We start from the raw sequence: 25,108 nt of genomic DNA, 5'->3' as shown, positions 1-25,108 counted from the left end.
ACAAGCATAAGTAAATGAATACCCGATGCTGGTAACGGGATCCGTGCATTCTTAGTTATGTTTATAAAACTAGCAGAGAATTCTGACCAGGTAAAAAAAGCATCAGGCAGCTTGGTTGACCAAAATGAATGCTTCTAACTTTTAACATCCATCCATTTTGTAAACTCACCTATTCCAGTTAAGGGTCAAGGTGGGAGCAGCTGGAGTGAATTCCAGCAATCATAGGGTGAAAGGAGGTGCACACCCTGGACGGGTTTTAACACATTATTTCTTGTATAACTAATTAATCTAAATTCATGTGTTATTTAGACTGCCCAAATACATATAGATAACTGTCAGAATTTGAACATATCGTTTTTGTATTATTGATGGAAAATGTTCCATTTTTAAGTGCATTTTCCATTAAGTTCTCATTTAAAAAAGGCACTTTTTTTCTGAACATTTTTCTTTTTCCAAACTGTGTGTGTGTGCTTTTACATGGGAAGGTGTTTCTATAAAGATTACTATTCAGAGAAAATTAAAAATAAGTGTGATGAGAGAAAGACATGCTGTATGAATAGAGCAGAACAGAGAAGCAGAGGAGGAGAGAGCGAAAACAATGAACAGATTTGGGCTGGACCTCTGGAGACACATTCCCACGTTTGGTAGGACTCTGTAGTTCTAAATGAGCAGACTAATGCAGTATACTGTTGCAACAGAGACTGCTGTGTTTTTGCTTTTCAGTGCTTTAAAAAGCACATTTATCCTGTTTAAAATGGAAGTCAGGTCCTATTTGAAGCACTCTAAGGAGGCAGATTGTCAAATTGTTGAACTTGTTTGTGGTGTAACACAAGGTGAGGTACACTAAAAGCTTGCACAGTAAAGAGTCCAGCCTCACAGCTTCAGTATAATTCAGTTTCATTGCTAAATATACAGTGCTTACAAAAAGCATTCACAGCGCTTCACTTTTTCCACATTTTGTTATGTTACAGCCTTTTTTTTCAAAATGGATGAAACTCATGTTTTTCCTCAAAGTTCTACACACAGTACCCCATAATGATGATGTAAAAAAAAAAGGTGTTTGTTTTTTTTTTAGGTTTTTCCAAACTTATTAAAAAACACTATGAACTCACATGCACATATGTATTCACAGCCTTTGCTGTGAAGCTCAAAATTGAGCTCAGGTGCATCTTGTTTCCAGTGGTCACCTTGAGATGTTTCTACAGCTAAACTGAAGTCCACCTGGAGTAAATTCAGTTGATTGGACATGATTCAGTTGATTGGAAAGACACACACCAGTCTGCATATAAGGTCCCACAGCTGACAGTGCATATCAGAGCACAAACCAAGCATAAAGTCAAAGGAATTGTCTACGGACCTCTGAGACAGGATTGTCTCAAGGCACAAATCTGTGGAAGGGTACAGAAACATTTCTGCTGCTTTGAAGGTCCCAGTGAGCACAGTGGCCTCAGTCATCCATTAATAGAAGAAGTTCAGATCCACCAGGACTCTTCCTGGAGCCGGCCGCATCTCTACACTGAGTGATCAGGGGAGAAGGACCTTAGTCAGGGAGGTGACCAAGAACCCAATGGTCACTCTGTCAGAGCTCCAGAATTCTTCTGTGGAGAAAGGAGAACCTTCCAGAAGGACAACCATCTCTGCAGCAATCCACCAATCAGGTCTGTATGGTAGAGTGGCCACATGGAAGCCACTCCTTAGTAAAAGACATATGGCAGCCCACCTGGAGTTTGACAAAATGCACCTGAAGGACTCTCAGACCATGAGAAACAAAATTCTATGGTTTGATGAGACAACGATTGAACTCTTTGGTGTGAATGTCAGGAGTCATGTTTGGAGGAAACCAGGCACCATCCATATAGTGAAGCATGGTGGTGGCGGCATCATGCTGTGGGGATGTTTTTCAGCGGCATGAGTTTGTGCAGGATGCATTGGCGGTTTGTGGGGGGTTTATGCCAATGTGGAACATACAGATCAATTAAACCTTTGGTTTGCATATTCCACATTTTACTGTGTCAGGCAGTGTGGAATTCGCACTGATGCTGTCACGGTCTTGTCAGTCTCGATGTGTTCTGGTCATGACTTGTCTATGCAGGTTGCCTCAACTACAACACTGGCTGTCCTGTTGTCCAACACATTGACTTGGACAACAGGACAGTGGTCCTCGCAGAACATTCCAAAGCTTGCTCTGTTTCAAGCAACTGCCCTATGAGGGCAACAGTGCAAGAAAGAAAAAATACTTTTTCTGTGCTTCCTGTTGTGTGGGCCGCCAGAAGAGGAGGTACTGCTGGCTGAAGTGCGGGCTTCAGGCACGAGAGGGCGCTGCCGCCACGGACACAGCCGGGGGTGACAGCTGTCACTCATTATCTCTTGACAGCTGTCACCCATCTACACTACATCATCTCACTCCATAAAACCCGGACGTCATCTCCACCTCGTTGCCGAGATATCATCGACCTGTGAAGGTAATAATCTCAGCCGTATAACTAACTGTGTTTAGTAAACTCATTTTTGCAGCTGTTTTTCCTGTGGAGTGCATTATCTGGAGATTGGCGTGACCGGCGACAGCTTCGCTTTACACCTCACCAGATAAGTGCTGTGTGACAGGAGCTGCACGAGTGTGGATGAGAGGTGGAGGTGGAATCTCCACCATTGTTGTTACTGGGTGTGCACACACCCACATCTTATTGTTTCTGCTCCTTGCCAGCAGTACCAGATCCGACATTCGGAGACGGTGGCCACCTGGAGACTCGGGACTTGGCGGCTCCAGTATTCTCCGGGTTCGGAGGCGGAAGAAATCGTGTGGTTCCGGTTCTTCTCAGGACAGACATCTTCTATCCTCGAGCCTGCCCACACGTCACCCTTGTGATTAACTGTTTGCAAAATTTCACATTCCTCTGTATTGTGGTTGTGCTCATTCACAACAGTAAAGTGTTCATATTCGACTCTTTCATTGTCCATTCATTTACGCCCCCTGTTGTGGGTCCGTGTCACTACACTTTCCCAACACTTCCACCATAAAATTGATATTGCTCTATTTTCATTTCCTAATACAATATTATGGTTTTTGACAGTAAACTGCTGAAGGACAAATGCATGCTCAGAAAAAGGGCCAGAAGTGAAAATAAAATGTTCTGAAAGACTGCCTCAAGTGCAGTGCATAATTTGTAAAGTGGGAGGTCCCGGAGCGCAGAGGATGGGTGGCTCCGTTGCAGAAAAAAAAAAGAAGGGCGGAAGGGCGGGGGGGGGGGGGTCTTGCGAACAACGCTGTGCGGGAGTTACGTTCTCTGCGTTCACACCGGGCGCGACACGAGCGACTGCAGCCACAGGTTGCCATGTAATCCCTATGTAAGGACGCATTTTGGCGCCAAACCGCGCAGCGCAACGGAGCGAGCAGCAGCACCACAGCAGGGGGAGCGGAGTTTTTCTTTTTTTTTTTTACATGCGCGTGCAAGGGAATCATCCATGGAGATTATTTTACTTATTAACTACACAGATGTATAATAAAGCAAATGGTGACTGGTTTCTAAATACAATTATGACAGAGTTTTTTGGGGGAGGAGCGAGCTTCAGCAAGCAGTGGAGTTTCTTTTTTTTTTTATTGTTTACATGTGCGCGCGTGAACGGGACAGTTGGTCCTCAAACTGGGTCCCGCAGAGGCGGAAGGACCGGTGAAAGCGGCCGTCATCCAGACGCAGCTCCTGCAGCAAATAATGATACTCTGTATTGGGAGCTTTTCACAACAACTCGCTCCATGTGATCAAGGTCTGTCATGATGACTTGACGCCGAGCGGAATGGAAGCTCCTCCTATTTGATGACGCACCGGGGTGAATTTTCGCAGCGAAAGTCCACCCAAGCAGAGCAACACACCGGGCGAAGGAGGAGCGTCCGTCGCCACGTGACCCCCGCAAATTTGTAGCTTCTGATCGCACCCGGTGTGAACGCGGTGGAAATCCGTGAAGTAGCGCTATTTTTTTACACTTCTTATAGATGTTTTAAGGCTGTAAAACCCCTCACTACACACTTTTCTCAAACAGGCATTAACATTTTCTCACTTTTCTCTCCTGTGTAAACACTCTCTTTTTTCTTCTGTGCGAGAAGATTATAAACAGACACACGCAGAACACAATGCGCGACTCTCCCTTCGCTCACTGCCTCCGGGGGTACGGATGTGGGACCTGCAAAGAATCCAAGTCCTCTCTCGGTGGCCACGGAGCTCTGCGGCTACGGTCAACATCCGGATCAAAACAGCGAGCGTAGCCTCTGGACCTGTTGCCAGATTTGGCGCAATTCCGCACAGCAGACAGGAGGGCGGCGGTGTGAATGGCAGTGAGAGCAATCACGGTGATTTTTTTTTTGATTTTGTTAGTCAAGAGAGGTGGCGGATCACGGATCCAGTATAAATAGCTGGTGGAGCCAACGTTAGAGGTTCCGGAGCGCGCTCCGGCTTGCTCCCCCTCAAATTAAGCCCTGCTCAAGTGAACCCCCCCCCCCCCCCACCAAAAAAAAAAACAAAAAACACACATCTCAGTCGATGTCTATGAAATTCAAAATCATGCAATTTTTATAAATTAATTTATTTATTTTTGAAAGACAGTGAATTATCCCAATTATTTTGTGTTAGGTGGCCAGATATGATGTTTGGATGTCTATGGTGTAATTACCCTGCTGTGTATTTTATCGTGGTAAAGGTTGGTGTGGTCTATCTATCCTGTAATTTATTATAAATCTGGTCAGCCTGTTTGTATGGTTTTTACATTCATAATTTGTTAGGTTGCAGGTTCCATTCTTTAAGACCTTAGTACAGGGGTGGCCAAGTTCGGTCCTCGAGAGCCACATTCCTGACACTCTTAGTTGTCTCCCTGCTCCAACACACCTGAATCCAATGAAAGGCTCATTAAAAGTCTGCTAACGAGTCTTTCATTGGATTCAGGTGTGTTGGAGTAGGGAGACAACTAAGAGTGTCAGGAATGTGGCTCTCGAGGACCGAACTTGGCCACCCCTGCCTTAGTAAGTCCCTTCAGCTGCTCCCTTGTTTGCACCCTGGGTCACTACAGTAAATCCGAGGTGGATCTTGCTTGTTGAGAGAAGGTCAGGGGTTTGATTCCCACCTGGCCTTTCTGTGTGGAGTTTGCGTGTTCTCCCTGTGTTTGCATGGGTTCTCTCCGGGTGCTCCGGTTTCCTCCCACATCCAAGACATGTGGATTGGAAACTTTAAATTGTCCATAGGTGTGCGTGCAGGTGTGACTGTTTTGTCTGTCTATATGTGGCCCTGTGACAGACTGGTGTCCTGTCCAGGGTGTACCCCACCTTGCGCTCTATGACTGCAGGGATAGGCTCCAGCCCCGGTGACCCTTAATTGGACTAAGCAGTTGAAGATGAGTGACTGAGTGATCTTGCTTGTTGAATTGGCACAAGTTTCACGCCAGATGCCCTTTTCTGATGCAACTCCACATTACATGGAGAAATGTGGCAGGGATGGGGTTTGAACCGGGACCTCTTGAATTTTTTTTTAGTTCATCTACTGTTCAGGATTCAAATTTCAGCCAAATCAACAACTGAACCTTGCTCTTCCCTTACCAAGCCTGTGCTTGTGCAGTTGCTTATGTTTGTGACAAACCTGAAACAGATACTGACACACTGAAGACTTCAGGAAAATAGATGAGGAAAGTTAAATTACGCTACTGTATGGTTACGCAGATTATAAACTTTTTCAGGTTTTGGAACAGCCGGATTAGCATACTAACACATTGATCTTCTAAACCTGTTTATTTCAGGTTGGGCGGGAAGGTGGGGGGCTTTATCCTAGCAGTCAATTGAGGCTTTTCAGGTTTCAAATCCCGCAAAACTTCAGAGAGGTCGCCGCGCTGCGAGATCTCAGTAACATTGAGAACTGCATTGAGACACTCTGATCACGCTGCACTTTAACCGCTGCACACGGACAACAGCATTAACATCGCAACATAAAACTATTTTTATATTGTGCCTAAAACTCTCATAAATATATTCTCTGGGTTTATAGACGTTGTTATTGTGTTTATTTTATGTAAATGTGAGAATCACAGGCTGTCTCTCTGTTATTTTCAATGGGAGCTGCTGTGAGCTACGCTCGCTTCCTGATCATATCATTCTGGGAGAAAGTGAAGTTTGCTCTTTAACGTCTTGATTATTGTTCTTTACAACACTGTTTGTCCTCTTTGTTCCAGACTAATATATATGTCTGGAATTTGGTTTGCGCTTATTAAATTCCACGCAGATTAAACGTAGCAGACACGGATTTTTTGTTATAATTGTTTTAGCAAGTTTTCAGGGTATCATGCAGCAGTCTCTTATTAATGTGATGAAAAGCATAAAAAATTATATTTTTGTAGTGTAATATTAATTTACAATTGTCATCGTGTGGATTCTCTATGTTGTTTTGACTGCAGCGACTTTCTGGCACGCAAGGAATTATGGTATACGTGAAATCCCCGAATGGGCAAAGGCCAGGTATGCTTTGAACAGGCCACCAGTCTGCTGTAGGGTCAACTTAGAGACAAACACATTCACACATACAGTCAATTTAGAGTCACCGATTTACCAAACTTGTATGTCTTAGGAAGTGAGAGGAAGCCGGAGTACCCGAAGGAAACCCACACAAACTTTGAGAACATGCAAACTGATTGTTATTGTTATTACTATTATTATTACAATTATTTTATTTTAGACATGGCATGTGTGCCGGTGTCGCCGACCGAACGGTCCCCCCTAAAAATCGGTCCGCCCTGCCTTCACTGTGCATCTGTCATTTCGGATCATCAGCATCGTCATTTCTAAGCGTCAGCTGCGATCCACGATTATCACTTCGTTTCTGCTTCAAACTGCACTCCAGTCATCATCTAGTTCAGCGAGAGATACGGGAAGCTTTTGTATAACAATCATTTCAGCATAAATTCAGCCTTATTTATTTAAAAAAAATAATAAAACATGGCGGACTGATCAGAGCGCAGCAGCTGCACGGCAGACGTCTGACATGCAGCTGCGCCTATGTTATTTTGGTGCGTAGGCGCGTAGCAAAATTAGGTGATTATCGCCTTGTTTCTGCTTAAAACTGACTTTTGAATAATTTAAGAGGTTTTACTTGTACCTTGTCATCTGATGGTTCATAATCCCATTATTCCCTTTGATAGCAGAGAGTCAGACTCAGACATGTTGCTGTGGTCTGAAATGATGCATGCGCTGTGAAGGCAGGGCGGACAAATATTTAGTGTGTGTGGGGGGGGTTATGTTGAATATAAAAAATAATTCAAATTAAAAAAGTACCTATTGTGTGAAAACCTTAAATACAGGCAGGCCATTTGCAACCTGAGAACTAATAACACCAGGATCCCCAAGGTCACTGGCAAATACAAAGGCCTGCACAGATCACTGAGGACTTGTAACCTTTGTAATAGCGGTTCTGTGGGAGATGAATTTCATGTCTTGTTTGTTTGTACATATCATGAGGTCAAGAGACTAAGAGAAAAATATATTCCTGTTTTCTATAGAGTGTCCATCTAAACATAAGTTTGTGTTACTGTTTCAATCTGAAAACAGGAAAATCATTTGTAAACTTGGTGCCTATTTGAAAGGGGTTCTGGATTTGTATTGAATTTTGATTTCTAGTGTTTACCTTTTGCCAAAGTATGTATTTGTTTTTGTTTGTGCTCCATACCATGGAATTGGTTATGAGCAATCTATCTATTAAATGATGAAATGATGAAATGGGGGGGTTCGGTCTGCGGCACCAGATTACTAATTTCCAAAAATGCAACATTTTACAGATCAACAGATCGATCTGACGGTATTTGTAATATTTTTTGTCTCACAGTAGACATGAGTTTTGGCAGTCAGCGGTCATTCAACTTCTATGTTTCTTACAAAAATAAAAATACAAATTTTGCAGATGAAGGCAAAGTGAACGGCTGTCATGACTGTTACTCATGTAGTGTGATGATGTGTGAGGTTTTAATGTAGGGCCTCTAAATGAATATAAATAAAGCAACTACTGAGCAACAGAGTTACACAGATATATATTTCATTCGAAAATCTGATGTATTCTGTGAATCCTGCTGTAAATTCTCCTGCAGCCTCTGCTCTCATCGTCTCCCTGCTGGTGTCACCTGATCTCTCCTTCACTCCTCCACACAAGCTTCCTTGCTGCTGTCTGTGAGTGCAGTATGTGAACTACTGGAGCATCAATATTTTAAGAGCCATTGCTCCATCTCTGACACCTGAGGGCTAGTACAGACACTGTCCTTGAGTAGTTTACACATGCAAGCTCTCACTTCCAGGAATGTGTAGTGATGGGCAAGCCTTCAGAGAGAAGGCTAGGCTAAAATTGTCTAGCCTGAAGAAATATTTAAAAGATTGATTTTCCACAAAATTGACTTTGGCTGGGAGGAACTCTGAGTAAAGCCTTCCATCAAAAGGAAGGAGCTGAGGTGGGAAAGATGGTTGTCCCTCTTGGGAGGTCTTCTCGGCACATCCAACTTGGAGGAGGTCCCAAAGAAGACACAGGACACATCGGAGGGATTACAGGGATTATATCTTCCATCTGGATTGGGAACACCTCAGCATCCCCCCCCCCCCCCAAGAACAGTTTGATGACTTTGCTGTGGAAAAGGAAGTGTGGGATGAGCTGCTTGGTCTGCTGCCACTATGATCAGGACCCAGATACTAAGTGACAGAAAATGAATATATGAATTAATTACTTTCTGTTGAAATCTAGTTATTATGAAGTGCCTTTATTTCTGTGGTAGATCACAAAATTACAGCAGGTGCTACTATTCCTGTTATTTTGAGGATATTCAATAGGACATATAATGATTTTGCTCTGAGATCGTACGGACAGCATGAAGGAGAAAGTGCATGTGTGAATGCACACTGTTCAAAGTTCATACTTCATGGAAACTGGCACCTCTTCAGTTCTGAGTCACAAATTGGAGAAATGTATCTAATAAAGTTCTGATAAATGTTATTATTCTCAATCACTTACTTTGGAAAACTAAGTAATACATTAGATTAGATAGAACTTTACTAACCACTTGGGAAGACTCCCTCAGGGAAATTGAGGTTCCAACAGCATTGTATAGCAGCACACAGGTTAAGAAGCACACAAAGTGAATTTAGAAAGAGCAATTTTCAAATATAAATATAGATACACAAATATAAATAACAGACACTTATCGCTACTGGTTTACTGGCTACTACACAGTAAAATCACCAGTGTTAAATTAACACTGACAGTGAACATATGGTCCCACTCTGACCAGAGTAGGATCATGTGTACACTGGCAGTGGTAATTTAACACTGTCAGTGTTAGTTTTACACTGGTGATTTTATTGTGTACTGTTCCACTCCTTCCGTCCCTCTGTCTTCCTGTTATTCCTCCTCACCCTGAGTGAGGAGTTGTACAGTCTGATGGCCTGAGGGACTAAAGAGTTTTCCAGTCTGTTGGTCCTGCACTTGGGAAGGAGCAGTCTGTGGCTGAAGAGGCTCCTCTGGTTGCTGATGATGGTGTGCAGAGGGTGACGGCATCGTCCATAATGTCCAACCATTTGTCCAGTGGTCTCTTCTCTGCCACTGTCACCAGAGAGTCCAGCTTCATGCCAAACACAGACCAAGCCCGCCTGATCAGTTTGTCCAGGATGTGTCTTTCTTGGATGTGCTGCTCTCCCAGCACACCACAGTGTAAAAAGAGAACTAATAACACTGTAATGGGAACTAATCTTAGCATTGACAACTGACACAGCAAAGCTGTGTGAGTGTTTTTTTTTTCTTCTGTCCACCAGATATCCAGCAAAACCTTCATGTAGAAAATTGTCCAGATTTTAGCTGGAGCTCTTCCACTAGGATTTCCTATGACTTGTTGACTAGTTGTATCTGTCCCTGTCTTTCTGCTTCATCACTTTTTGCACTCAAAACTGAAGGTCAACCACATTTATTCAACTCCATGATGTCCACAGTGACACATTATAGTTTCCCAAGAAGGCACACAAGTTTTATGTTGATGTCCTTCCTGATGACACTCCACTTCTATGTGGAAAGGCGCACTACCCTTGGGCATTTCCATGCTGAATGGAAAAATTAGGCAAGATGTAATTTTATAGTTTTCCCTTGCAATTTCAGTTTTATATATATAAAATAGCTTTTTTCTTTCAGAAAACAAAGGGCTTTTGGTGTACCGTGACACACACTGTAATCAGAAATAATTAAAAGACTAATTCTAGATTTATCTTACTTTCTGTTTATGTCATTTCACACTTTGTGCCAAATGGTACATGCATGCAAGAAATGGTGTCTAAAAATGTATGTGTGGGAGGTACACACACACAAAAAAAACATTTTTGAAAAGTGACCAAAAACTATACCGTCACATGGAAATGCCCCCCTGGTCTTCACGAGCAAACTCACCACCAAGTATGAATCAAGACCTATTCTGCTTTATGTCTAAGCTCTGACAGGATCAAATGTACACAAAGCAGAACAAACTTCATGCCATTACCAGGACACTATTAAAATTCCACAAACTAATTGGATGTGCTGGTGGAAGCTCATTAGTACATCCAGTCGATCTCAGTGTGTGGCAGGCAGCCACTGCAGCTATTAAAGAGTACCTGACAAGTTTAATGAACTGCAAAGGCTGAAACGAAGAACACATTTGGCTTTAGTTTCAATAAGATGATAATCAGATGATGAGTTGTGACATGATGCTTTGTTTTAGAGAAGTGGAATGTTTGAAACACGCCAGTGGAAAATATAACCATTTAAATATCAGGAATTTAAATATCCAGGTTAATGACTTTGACATCGTCCACAAAGATGTGCATACAAAGGCTGTGTAACTCACTTGAATGAATGGGAACAGGAGACCCACGGTAAAGTTGGACAGCCAGTTTACGGTGCCAGCGATCATGAACGCAGCTGGCCGGTAGGACTGCTCGACTGCTCCCGTCAGGATAAAGGGAATCCCGCCTGACAAAACAGAAGAAAGACTTAAATCACTGGTTACAAACACCACTGACTAATTCATTTTATTTTTAACGTTTAGTTAACAAGAATGAATGAATGAATAAATGAATGAATACATATCCGACAAGCTGTCGGATATGTAATAATCTCACAAAGTTACATGAATATGGTGACATCATCTACTTTCCTTCGTTGAATTTGTTCTTCTCACTTAACTACCAGATATTATGAGTTGTTTATCTCAATCATTAGTGTTTGTCTGATGCCATAATGCCATGAGCATTCTGTTCACATCCAACGATCACAACATATAATCCTTTTATAAGAATAGAAAAAAAGCCTTAGGAACCTGCTCATATTACCATTTCACTGTGTTATTTAAGATACAATCTACTTATTTAGCTGATATCATGATATGGTTTCTCTTTCAGAATAAAAATAAGCACTTTTCATTCTTAACTCTAAAACACCAACATCAAGAACAAACTCATGTACTAAACTCCAAAACAAAGCCAGTTTTCAATTTCCTACCATTTAAATTTAAATTAAGAAATTATAATGCTGAGGCAAATGTGCTGATGATAATAACTGTGTTTCAACAATGACTATCACAACTTACAGTTTTAAAGATGAGGAAGAAAGATTATGGATATGTTGATGAGTGATCACACTTAACAAGAAGGCCTCAAAAAAAAAAAAAAAAAATTACAATAATTCTGTGAATTCAATAGAAAGCATTGGGGAAATATCAAATATATTTTTGATTCATTGTCAAGATAGAGATTGTAAAAAAAAAACATTCATTGGCGTAGTCTTAACCCCATTGCTTATTTAGTTTTAAAAATTATACTGTGGTTGAGTAAAGAACATGAATCAATCCAGTATAATAAAACAAAGTGAAAAAAAATCTTTAAATAAGTACACAACAATATCAATTCATCAAAGTCAAAGTCAAAGTCAGCTTTATTGTCAATGCCATACGGGACATACACTGGATTGAAACTCCAGTACTCTCTGAGCAAGTGATAATAATAATAATAATAATCCATCCATCCATTTTCTTCCGCTTTATCCGGAGTCGGGTCGCGGGGGCAGCAGCTCAAGCAAAGCCGCCCAGACCTCCCGATCCACACACACCTCCCCCAGCTCCTCCGGGGGAACCCCAAAGCATTCCCATGCCAGCCGAGAGATGTAGTCCCTCCAGCGTGTCCTGGGTCTTCCCCAGGGCCTCCTCCCAATGGGACGTGCCCGGAACACCTCTCCAGCGAGGCGTCCAGGGGGCATCCGGAAAAGATGCCCGAGCCACCTCAACTCCTTTCGACGTGGAGGAGCAGCGGCTTGACTCCGAGCTCCTCCCGAGTGACTGAGCTCCTCACCCTATCTCTAAGGGAGCGCCCAGCCACCCTGCGGAGGAAACTCATCTCGGCCGCATGTACCCGCGATCTCATTCTTTCGGTCATGAGCCAAATCTCATGACCATAGATGAGGATCGGAACGTAGATCGATCGGTAAATCGAGAGCTTTGCCCCCTACTCAGCTCTCTCTTCACCACGACAGTCCAATACAGCAACCGCATCACTGCAGATGCTGCACCGATCCGTCTATCGATCTCACGCTCCATCCGTCCCTCACTCGTGAACAAGACCCCGAGATACTTAAACTCCTCCACTTGAGGCAAGGACACTCCGCCGATCTGAAGAGGGCAAAGATAATTTCCAAATAACACTCATTGCTGGTGCTATATTTCTAATATTTCTCCACTCCCCATCCCTAGCCACTGTTTTAAGGAGTTATAAATGAAAACAGCATTAACACACTGTAATAAGGGTTTCAAGTGTCACTGAGCATTGCATGATACTAGATTTTTTTCTCTTTGGGAGATGTGACATGTTTATTTTGCTGCAATCAAAGACAAACAGTATATTTGTGGTATTTAAATGGCACAAAATTCAGACACATCTTAGATGAGTGGGTTCATGGTAAACATAGAACATTAAACCAACACAACAACCCAGTGGTAACAGCAGAAATACAATAAATGCTAGCAGAGAAATAAAAGACATGAGTCACAAAGATGAGACAGGAATAAGTGCACAGGGGGCACGGCAGCCAAGGTACCGTCCACTCGTCCTCACTCAGATCCACAGCCAGAGATCATTTTCAAGTTCCACTCGGGACTTGTTCTTGGGTTCTGATCGCCCACACGCATGCATAATGTCTAATCGCAGCTCCGCCTTCAACTCAACTTCTGTCAGGATTGTGGCACATTACAGAGTCCATTATCTCCTGAAAATAGTGTTGTCTGGGGTTTTCCAATACGAGACATACATCTGCATGTCCAGGCACATCCATGATCACAGCAGCAGTAAACCAGTAGCTGTGACATAATCAGCAGTGTCACCACACTTTAAGTTCCAAAAATCCGTCAGACTCTGAAAACGTTAAGAGTTTCGGGGTGAAGTGTGTTGTCTCCTCTGTAAATCCGAGCCACTACTTTCAAAGGAAAGCTCCAAAGCTTTGTTATCGGGCATAACTGCGTTTGTTTTGCTGTGTCTGTCTCCTGTCGATGTTTCTGATTTGCTAATAACTATATCACACGCAGACAAATGCCGAGAATTGCAGAGTGAGACATTTTCCAGAAATGCACCTGTTACCTCACTCAGGGACAGGAATAAAAAACAACAGAAAACATTAATTATGAGTGCATGTCCGCAGAGAGACTTATAATCATGAGTAGTACTTTGATGTTGTGTTGCTAACTGGGACGTTAAAAAGCATGCTGGAACATATCCTTTAACACGCTCTCAACTTCGAAACGGCACTAGACTGTATTCAGTCCTTTGTAGTGATGAATGTTGATAATAATCATTAAGATGATTTGATACTAAAACACCTACAGATACACCAGCAGTTCAATTGAATGTCAAAATGTTTGACTGTTACTGTACAAAAATACATTACAGACAATCAGACACCAAACAGAAAAGAAAACTCACATCTGCACCAAAGTGCAGCACATGCATGACAATGTGCACACACCAAAACTACAGAGAACCATTCACTTCTGCCTTCATCCTCTGAATAGCAATGTCCCAAGTTACAGTCCAGCTAACACATAACATTTTGGTAACGTTATATATTGGTTAGATTTAGGTTATGGTTATTTCTAGAATGTTTTCCTAATGTTATTACTTCATTTTATATACTGAAAAGTCATGTTTATAGTTGAGAGAAATTTGACAAATAAATTAATTCTAATCTTACAGTCTTTCTTACTCCAAATTTCTTTCAATGACTAGACTATGACTTTTGGTGACATTACTAGAATGTTCTGGTAACATCTGAATGAATGTATGGGATGTATTTCACACATTTTAATTTATTTATGCCATTTCAAATACAAAAAGTAAATCAGCCTTCTCAATATAAGAATTTGTAAAATTATCTTCCTTAAACTCAAACTCAAAGCAAATCACTAGAACTTGATATAAATTAATAAAAAATATAAAAACCAAGATGATGGGTTGCATAAGTAATGGAACGCTTTAGTATAATACCTGTAAATAATCAGTTTTCTTGCCAGTTTTCTTCAGACAAGTCAGGGAATTAATACATGAACATTTCCAAGTCACTGAATATGTTTTAGACTTTATTTACATGAGTTATGAAGAAATACAAACAGTATGTCACTCTATGGTAAATCTGTATGGAGTAGATAGTCCTCAAAAACTGAGTGACTGTGCAAGAAGGAGAAGAGTGAGGAAAGCCACCAAGACACCCAGACAACCAGAAGAAGTTATAGTCTTCTCTGGCTATGATTAGAGAAACTGTGCAGAGTGTATGTTTTGTATTTTGTATCGCAGTTATACAGCTTCACAATGAAGTGGTATAGGGGAGGGTTTTCTTAAAAAGAAAGCCTGAAACTTCAGCTATAATTTGCCGGAAGGTACATATGAGATGCAAGCCTAGATTTGATGTTTTGGTGATAGCGGGGGATATAAGGCTAACATCGTGTGTTTTTGGTATGAAAACATGAAACTTGGCACACTTGTAGAGTGACCCCATGTGAGCATTTCTGGATATGGAAACAAGTTGGCAGAGCCCCCTGGTGGTGTCTTTGGGAACTAATGTTTTGCCAACTAACCGTATTCATGGACACATCCTAATATTGGGATAACTTTTACATTTCTTAATATAGAATCAGGAAACTTGGCAAATTTTGAAAGGAGAACAGGGTAAATATAATAAAAGTATTAAAAATGTCATAGGGGCCCCCTGGTGACCAGATACGTAAGCAGTGCTGGTGTCGTTGGTCCATATTGTGATATGAAACCGTCTCGTCCATTGTGTATTATCTGAAAGTGTAAACTTTACAATATTGGATGAAAAGCAAATTGTAGAAAAGAGAATGAAGTAAAGGTGAACTATCTTAAACCTAAACAAACTCTTTGGGAATATTTGCAAATGATCTATAACTGAAAACAGCTCCATTCACACTGGCAGAGTGATGTTTTTTTTTTTTAGCTTTGCTTTGCTGCATGTACACATGTCACAGCATGATTTCTTACAATTGCAATGTATCAGCTCATAGCACATTTCATGGGCCTGTTGAAGGGTGGTCCATTTTGGCAACCATTGAGATGAGGGTGCATGCCATTCCCAGCCAAAGTCAGAAGGGCTCTGCAGTTTTGCGCCCAGCTGCAACGACTGACCCCACACGTGCAGCTTGGAAGACTGCTCTCAAGGTATACTGTTTGAGTGCAGCTTCTGTGGGAGGAATGACTTCTATAAACTTTGATTTCTTTGAGAACATGTGCTGACGTGCTTCGTTGACACTGGAGGTGTCAGCAGTGCGGTCATACCACAGCGCAACAAATCTCTGAATAAGAGCCAGTAGATCATCTGTCAACTGAAGTTGTGCATTTGCAAGGGACAAGAAAGCATCTGTGACCTCTAGAAATGCAATCCAAGTTTCCCATGCACTCTTCTTGCCTCTTCCAGCAAAGAAAGATGTTACACAGCCAGTTAGTGCATGGAAAAATGGCAGAGCCTTTGCTTTGGTTGATGGCAGGGCAGTGGCAATCTCATGTCCAGCAATGTATCTTTGGTACTTTCCAGTACCAAATGATATCCACAATTCAGAGGTGGCAAACTGGTCGAAAAATGCCACAGCTAATACAACAACATCAGTGTCTGCTGTTTTAATGAGGATACTCTGGTGACCCTTGTTGGAAGCATCCTTGGCATGCAACATGATGCGTGTGTCTGCTTCTTCCTGCGTACAGGGCTGAAGATTTGACGTGTCTGTCACAGCAGCATTGCAAGTCACATGTTCCTTCAAAGTGCAGACAACTTGTCTGTTTTGCATGTGAATGCCTGCAGCATGTTCAGCTAGAAGTAAAAACAGCTCGGTCTTATTGTCATTATTCCGGAGGAAACTGCCAGTTTCCTGGAATTTGTGTGGTGAGAGTTGTTGTATGGCTGGGGGGGCCTGGCTGCCGGTTTGTTTGCCTTTTGTGTTTCCTCCCAGGTGGCATGCATTTGGGACTGAGTGGCTGTGTTGCTGAGGCTGTTAGGACTTCACCCTGATCACCTGCGACTCGTCAGGACTCACAGCTGAGGTGCATCTGGAGGGATTGGAGTATGTTGGCATTTAAGACTGAAGTGCACAGTGTGCATTTGCCAGAGACTCGACCTTGTGACCAGACGGGTGAGATCGTCGTCTTGGGAGCCATCTCATCAGCAGCGGACGCTGAGAATGTCCAGGTTTGATGCACGGTCTGTGAAAGAGGAGAGGGTGAGGTCTCACGCTCGTCAGCACACTTCCTGAGGTACGTTGGATTTTGTGACTAACAGTTATACAGTCAGTAAATGTGGTGTCCCTCACACCTTATTGTATTGAGCTGTATGTTAGTCATGTATCAACTTCCACTGCGGTGGTGATTTGTGAACGGGATGTTCCATGCCTGCAGGTTGGAAGCTGATCAGTAATCAAGCCAGGAAGTGTTTGCTGTTTGTACACCTTTAAGTGTTCTGTGTGTAGAGTGTGGACTCACATAATGGTTCCTTCTTTCACAGACTCGGTTGTTGCGGCCACCTGGGGGGTGTCGGCGGGGTCCTTGGGTCCGAAACAGCTTCTGGCTCCGGACCATTAGCGCTGCTGGGAGCGCACCACGCCAGACCGCACCTTTTATTATTATTATGATCACTGTTATGTATTAAATTCAGTTAGCCTTTGTACCGTGCTCTGCTTATTTCATACTGGGTCCTTCAAACGCTGGTCGGTTCTCCGAGCTGCGTCCGACACATAACAAGAGTTACTTTCCTGCATACACCATTGCCTCTTTTCTCCCTGATTGAGTTCTTCAGACTCTGTGGCTTGTAGACATCAAACACTACATCTACCCTTTCAACATCCTTCAGGATGTTCTCAATGTGGGGCACGAAGATCTGTGTGAGATCATCTGAGAATGTCTTTGACACTGTTGGGGTTAGAGTGTGCACCACCGTTGCGCCATCAAGCATGACTGCTGTAACCTTAGGGACTGTGTGGTCAGAGTTTGAAAGCTTTCCAGAGGAACCAACAAGTCAGACTTCTTTCCTGATCTCATCTCCCCTGACTTTGATAGAGATGGTGGCCATGGTTGGTTCTCATATTTGAAGAACTCTTCCAGTTTTCCCTCTCGAGATTGGCAGGCAATGTATAGTCTAGAGAATAATACACAGTCATCCTTCAATGCAGATACCTGACTTTTCTTTTTCGACTGACGCTGACTTTCAGACGACAACTTGTTCTTCTTGATGGGCTGAGTAATTGACTTTGCTTGAGTTGTGATCCATTCAGCTACGAATGTCTCAAACTGACGTCGTCCTAGCTCATATACATCTCTTTGACAATTTCTGCAGCTGATTGGCTTGTGACAACTTTGTTGTCAAGAGTTAACAAATCCTTGCTGTCTTCCAGAAAAGGACTTCCAAGATCCTCAATGACCTTCTTGAGAGCACTTACTTCCTTTAAGGTGCATTTAGACATAACCAAGATGTGTTACGAATGTCATTTTTCTGTCATTCGTGACACATTCCTGACATTCTTAATGTGACTTAATGCATCTGAATACGTTTCTTAATAGTGCGTGTTGGTGCGTGATATTCTTGATATTCGTGGAGCATGTTTTTGCCTGTCAAAAAATCTTCCACGAATGTCACACACCACCCTCATTTCGTCTCACATCGTGGAGGTCCAACTGAGCGTATTGATCCATTTTGATGAGTAGTGATCCTTAATAGAACGTGACAACGTTCGTAGTGGTTCCTGTGATGGTTCTTGGAGCCCAAACTGTCACACGTTATTACGAAGTGACACAGAAACTGTCAAGTTTTGACACGACTTGTAACGCGGCATCACATTTCACTGCGCGCCACGACGAATCAGTTTTCTGTCACGTGCGCACAATTAAACTCGGCTCCAAATGTCGGTCCACAGTTCCTGCTGAAGCTCCTCAGGACGCTCCTGCAGGTGTTCCACCTGCTGTTGTAACCGATGAGCGGGATAACGAGTCTGAGCCAGAGGAACCAGAGGAGCGAGAGGGGACTCACATGCAGCCACACATCTCTGCACCTCCTCCAGTCCGTTGGAGGAAGAAGCGTGCGCACAATTAAACCCTGCTGCACCGCATCCAGTTTGATTGCTGACACCAAGTCGGCTAAAAGTCTAATTTCAGTGCTCTTCAGCGCGCTCCTGCAGGTGTTCCACCTGCTGCATGTGCCTGATGTTTGGGAAAATGCGTGAGATGAGAGCCGCATGAAGCCACACATCTGGCTCTGTCCTCCTCCTCCTCTCTGCGCCACTCCAGAACTTAACGATGAGCTGTTACGCGCAATAGCGCGCAACAATGCGGAACACTATTATTGACCGTGCGTAATGGTTCCTGATAATTCTCCAGCAACACGTGCCGGTAATCGTAACGTGTGGTAACAGGTTGCAGCAGTTCCTGAGGACACCTGACGCCACTGCCCTGAATAATCACATTCGTGATCAGCTGCCAAGAATGTGTACTTCGTGGCATTCGTGACTTGTCGTCGTTATGTGTAAACACAGCATTACAAAGGAATTCTGCATGCTAGCTGTCTGCTCATGATGTTTACCATTGCTGGATTTCTCTGATTTGTTTTCAAAGTCACAAATAAGCCTACTAACCTCTGGACCAGCTATCATTGAATGTCTCAGAGCTGAAGGATTGTTTGTCAAGCCCACAGCACCACCTTCTCCTTTTATCACAGCATTTTGAATGAATGAATGAATGAATGAATGAAAACTGTTTATTTCGAACATCTGATACAACAACAATTACAAGATAGATCAGTGAAGACAACAACAAAAAAGTTCCTACTGTGTACCCAACATGTCCGAAAAGGGGTAGGGTGAAGCATCAGCTTATTTATCCCTACCCCTTCTTCCCCACAACCAGTGGTACCCTTTGCCACATATACACATAGATTCCTACACACCTAAACCGATATCAATATACACATATATATATCTATATATATATATATAGATATATATACACACACAAACATAAATATACACCTACACATATTTATGTTTGTGTGTATATATATATACACACAAGAAAATTTTCTTGTTCATGTGCCTGGTCTAATGCCATTGCAGAGAACTTGTGATCTGTTTTCTGGACTACAAATCCACCTTCAGAGAACTCCAAAAAAAAAAAAAAACAGCAGGATGAGACTGTTGCAGGCCTGTATTACTGTATATTTTGAACTTCATGCCAATGAAGAAATATACTACACATGCAAAAATGTCTACGGCCTCATTGCATGCTCATTATTTTATTTGCTGCCTTGGGACCTTTGTAATGCTACATAACTTTCATATATAGTATTGTTAAGTTATATTTATCTATATATATGGGATAAGATTGTCTGATATCGAAATATGAATAATTGTACGATTGGTGAAATGTGGCCACCAGGGGACTTATATGAAATTTCCACCACTTTGATGATAGTTTCCCTGTTGTTCTCGTGAAGTTTGCCAAGTTTCAGAATTTTAGATTAATAAATATAAGTTATCCCAATATTAGGATGTGCTTATGATTACGGTTAAGCAGCAAAATATTAGTTCCCACAGTCACCACCAGGGGGCTCCGCCAACTTGTTTCCATATCCAGAAATGCTCACCTGGGGGTCACTCTACAAGTTTGCCAGGTTTCATGTTTTCATACCAAAAACGCACGAAATGATGTCCACACCAGCCTTACATCTCCCGCTATGACAGTAAATCCTGTTTCATGCATAATTACACATGAAACATGAAGAAGGGGAAGCCAAGGAACAGTAGATCAGAAATGTTGTTTTGTGGCATAAACACATAATGCATAGGTTTAGGCCATTCTATTGTGGATTTAATACAGCAAGTTATTGTTTATAAGACTGTTATTTATGTCTCCCCAAGTCTAATTTACACGTGTTTAAAATTGATTTTAAAATTTTTGATTCACTGTGCCCCGGACACTGATTCACGGGGCACAGTGAATCAGTGTATGAAGGAGGAATTGCATACTACTCGTGAAAAATCTGAGCTGCCTCAAATGCCTCGTACACCTGTCGCCACAACCATTCGTGCACAGTAGCGGTGGAAAAAAAACACATGATTATAAAGATTTCTTCAAAATGAATTTAAAATTTTAAAATTAAATATACGCTGATGCATATACAAACTATAATCCGGCAAACCAGCTATGTAATGTGTGAGTGTCTTATACAGTGATATAAGTCCTTTAGAAACTATTATAAATACAACGGTCATCATTTCTGTTCAAATGTGAAAACCGTTGTTTATATACACAAATTATAGAAATAATTCATGGAAAAATAAATGTATAAGCTTCAACAAGTAATATTTGTCATCCACTTGATACTGGGGCTTAGTAAATCACTTTCTAGACTGATTCACTGTGCCCCGATTCACTGTGCCCCGGGTGCATGTGACACACAATAAATGTACTGTTTAAAAGTAAGACAATCTTGTTATTGGCCATGATTCTGTTCTCACTGTAAAAAAAAAAAAAAAAACCCACAAACAACAACAACAACAACAACAACAAAAAAAAACAGGCTGTCAGTCAGGCTGTGACATGAGTCATGGCGTATGGAGCGTGGACGTGTGGTAAAAGGTACATCACACAACCTTGACTGTTACAGATGTTGCAATCATGTAACATGCCTGTCCAGTCGGCTGGCATGCTAGCACTGTGACACACAGGGGTGCTGGGTTCTTATTTGTATCTCTGTTGTGGTGTTGTGGGTTTGCAATATGCCATGGTGTTCCACAGCTGTCAGCTGTGCCATTATGGACTTGACAGCCATCCAGCTGTGTGTGCTTTGCTGACTGCGATCACAGTGCACTGCAGCCACTGTCTGCAATCTCAGCCGCACCTCGACTATAGGCTGCTGGTGTGGGGGGGGCGACACACTCCCACGCCATCTTTGTTGTGGTGGGGGAGGCACACTCGCATTCCATTTGTGTTGCAAGGGGGGAGCATGGCGCACACTCACACGCCATTTGTGTTGCTCACTAACACACTCGTGGGTCACTCACAAAATGTGGGGCCATTTGCACAGCCAGCTCGAAAGTGGTCACTTGCTCTCCATTTTTGTGCTGGCAGCACAAATGGCCCCGCCTTTTCTAAGTGCCCTGCGAGTAGTGTTGGATGTTCGTGGGTGGCATCTGGACTCCGACTGAGAATGGGTCAAATGGCCATTCATCTGGCATTCAATGACATTCAGCCACTGTGTGAAGGCTGCCTCGATCGCGCCATTTGACCACAGTTCGACATAGCTGATGAGTTCATGCATTTCATATGTCCGAGTTGATGAGTTCGCGGCACAATATGTCCAACCTGCGTACAACATGCCGTGCGAATGCTGCAAGCACAGTCAGATGGGAGTGTGACCTCATCTTGCCCACCGTTCAAATTGGTTTCAGGCGCAAACGGAACGCAAAACTTGAGTGCATGTGCTGTATCCAAATGGATGTGGCGACTGCTGTACAAGGCGTTTGATTTCCCACAAGTGCCATTCCAATCCTCCATCAAGCGCCATTCTGTCTCAGTCGTGTTATGTGTGAAGGGACCCTAACTGTCGGCAACTTGTTCTGGAATCAAACACTTGGATGAAACAAGACATTTCTTGATTTTGTATAATGTTATCAGGAACTTCTGGAAACGCTAGTATGAAAAACTGTGGGAAAGCCTATTGGAAATGAAACGTAGGGCCCCTTCACACATAAAACACAGTTGGGCGAAAGAAGCATGAACCGGCCGAAAATCTACCAACAAAAAAATGAAATGGGGAACTGTGAAACATTCCACCTGCTGTCAGGAGGGACACGCAGTTGGATAGCCATGCACGATAAAGCAGCAATTGTTTCATACATGCTCGTGTGCATGCCTGAACACAGTGCAAGCAGCTGGAACGTGTTGTTCCATATTACACCGCTGCTGTGGAGAAAAAAAAATGAAAACCAAACACTATAAAAAAAACACTGCAATTTCTAATATTTAATCCCTCTCATCAAGCAGGCAATACAAGGATGATCCTTCTGTTCCTCTGTATATGACCCACGGTCATAGCCGTCAAATGACATGAATGAAGCAGTGCGCTCTTATTCTGTCCACATCTGCTGTCCCTGTGTCCAGCCGGCCCGCGCCATGTGGCCCATAGCTCACGTGGGTGACTTGACATTCAGATCGCCAGCTGAGTGTACAGAAGATCTGACAGTCTGTTTCACCTGGGACAGCCTACCAATGTGTGCTATGTGGGCTTGCTCCAGCCCGTTGCAAAGGCGATATATGGTTTTATGTATTTCCACATGAGGACAGCAAGCACATGCATGCGCAAGTGTCACTCTCTGCTTCTGTGTTCCCGTGATTATTTATTTTAGTTATTTGTTATGTAATCATGTATGTAGTTATTGTAGTAATTATTTTTATACGAGGTCTGTCAATAAAGTAATGGTCCTTTTTATTTTTTTCAAAAACTATATGGATTTCATTCATATGTTTTTACATCAGACATGCTTGAACCCTCGTGCGCATGCGTGAGTTTTTCCACGCCTGTTGGTGATGTCATTCGCCTGTGAGCACGCCTTGGGAAGGAGTGGTCCCGCCCCCTCGTCGGATTTTCATTGTCTGGAAATGGCGGAATGAAAAGGACTTTTTTTCCATCAGAATTTTTTCAGAAGCTGTTAGAGACAGGCACCTGGAAAACATTCGAAAAATTTATCTGGCTTTCGGTGAAAATTTTACAGGCTTCACAGCTCTCCACAATTTCTCTGATACTTACTGGACTGGTAAGCATTGAAAGCCGAGATAGGCATGTCCCAACTTGTCGTCTGGCACTCCGAAACAGAGGTGTTCCTTTGTCTCGCTTAAGCCCGTAAAATTTTCACCGAAAGCCAGATACATTTTTCGAATGGTTTCCAGGTGCCAGTTTCTAACAGCTTCTGAAAAAATTCTGATGGAAAAAAAGTCCTTTTCATTCCGCCATTTCCAGACAATGAAAATCCGACAAGGGGGCGGGACCACTCCTTCCCAAGGCGTGCTCACAGGTGAATGACGTAACCGACAGGCGTGGAAAAACTCACGCATGCGCACAAGGGTTCAAGCATGTCTGACGTAAAAACATATGAATGAAATCCATATAGTTGTTGAAAAAATAAAAAAGGACCGTTACTTTATTGACAGACCTCGTATTTGTCCTGGCTAAGTTCTCTGCATTTTTAATTCAACACATTGTGTGCACTGAGCCATCATTTCCAGCTTTCAGTGAGTGGCTGGCCAGTGATCAACTGAAAGGCACCTTGCCGTGTTGTGTGCACTCAGACGTGGTGGGCCGGTCCTCATGTGATACTGTCTGTACATAAATATCAGCATGTCATGCAAGTGTGCCTCCCCCCGCACACCACATGTGTTGTGTGTATGTGTGTGTGTATTTATGTGTGTGAGGGGGGTGACACACACAGGCCATATATGTTGCGGGGGGAGCAGACACACTGGCGTGTGTGTGGGGGGTTTGGCACAGTCACACCCATGTGTGTTGCTTGGCAACGCCACACTCGTAGGGCACTTAGACAATTTTCACAGACAGCTCGAATGTGGTCATCTGCTCTCTATTCTTGTGCTGGGAGCACGAATAGCCCCGCCTTTTCTAAGTGTCCAGAGTGGTTTTGAATGTTTGTGTGTGGCACCTGGAATTTGGCCAACACCTATGAAGAGGAGGATTGAATGGGCACTCGCATGGCACTCACTGTCTTTTGGCCGCTAGTGTGCAGAAATATACTCAACAAAAATATAAACGCAACACTTTTGGTTTTGCTCCCATTTTGTATGAGATGAACTCAAAGATCTAAAACTTTTTCCACATACACAATATCACCATTTCCCTCAAATATTGTTCACAAACCAGTCTAAATCTGTGATAGTGAGCACTTCTCCTTTGCTGAGATAATCCATCCCACCTCACAGGTGTGCCATATCAAGATGCTGATTAGACACCATGATTAGTGCACAGGTGTGCCTTAGACTTCCCACAATAAAAGGCCACTCTGAAAGGTGCAGTTTTATCACACAGCACAATGCCACAGATGTCGCAAGATTTGAGGGAGCGTGCAATTGGCATGCTGACAGCAGGAATGTCAACCAGAGCTGTTGCTCTTGTATTGAATGTTCATTTCTCTGCCATAAGCTGTCTCCAAAGGCGTTTCAGAGAATTTGGCAGTACATCCAACCAGCCTCACAACCGCAGACCACGTGTAACCACACCAGCCCAGGACCTCCACATCCAGCATGTTCACCTCCAAGATCGTCTGGGACCAGCCACTCGGACAACTGCTGAAACAATCGGTTTACATAACCAAAGAATTTCTGCACAAACTGTCAGAAACCGTCTCAGGGAAGCTCATCTGCATGCTCGTCGTCCTCATCGGGGTCTTGACCTGACTCCAATTTGTCGTCATAACCGACTTGAGTGGGCAAATGCTCACATTCGCTGCTGTTTGGCACGTTGGAGAGGTGTTCTCTTCACAGATGATG

At 42.9% G+C, this 25,108-nt stretch overlaps 1 protein-coding gene across 1 annotated transcript in view; it reads right to left on the bottom strand.

Moving 5' to 3' along the window:
• LOC117507295 (solute carrier family 2, facilitated glucose transporter member 9-like) overlaps positions 1-25,108 on the bottom strand; it is a 389,118-nt gene that overhangs the window by 56,855 nt on the left and 307,155 nt on the right. Inside the window, exon 11 of the mRNA XM_034167137.1 lies at positions 10,870-10,994. Within this exon, the coding sequence (XP_034023028.1) occupies positions 10,870-10,994 (125 nt within the window). The remainder of the gene's footprint in view (positions 1-10,869; positions 10,995-25,108) is intronic.

The sequence above is a fragment of the Thalassophryne amazonica genome, chromosome 3, assembly GCF_902500255.1.
Source record: "Thalassophryne amazonica chromosome 3, fThaAma1.1, whole genome shotgun sequence".
Taxonomy (NCBI): Eukaryota; Metazoa; Chordata; class Actinopteri; order Batrachoidiformes; family Batrachoididae; genus Thalassophryne; species Thalassophryne amazonica.
Note: the sequence above shows the minus strand (reverse complement) of the source record. Positions and strands in the feature narration are given on the sequence as shown.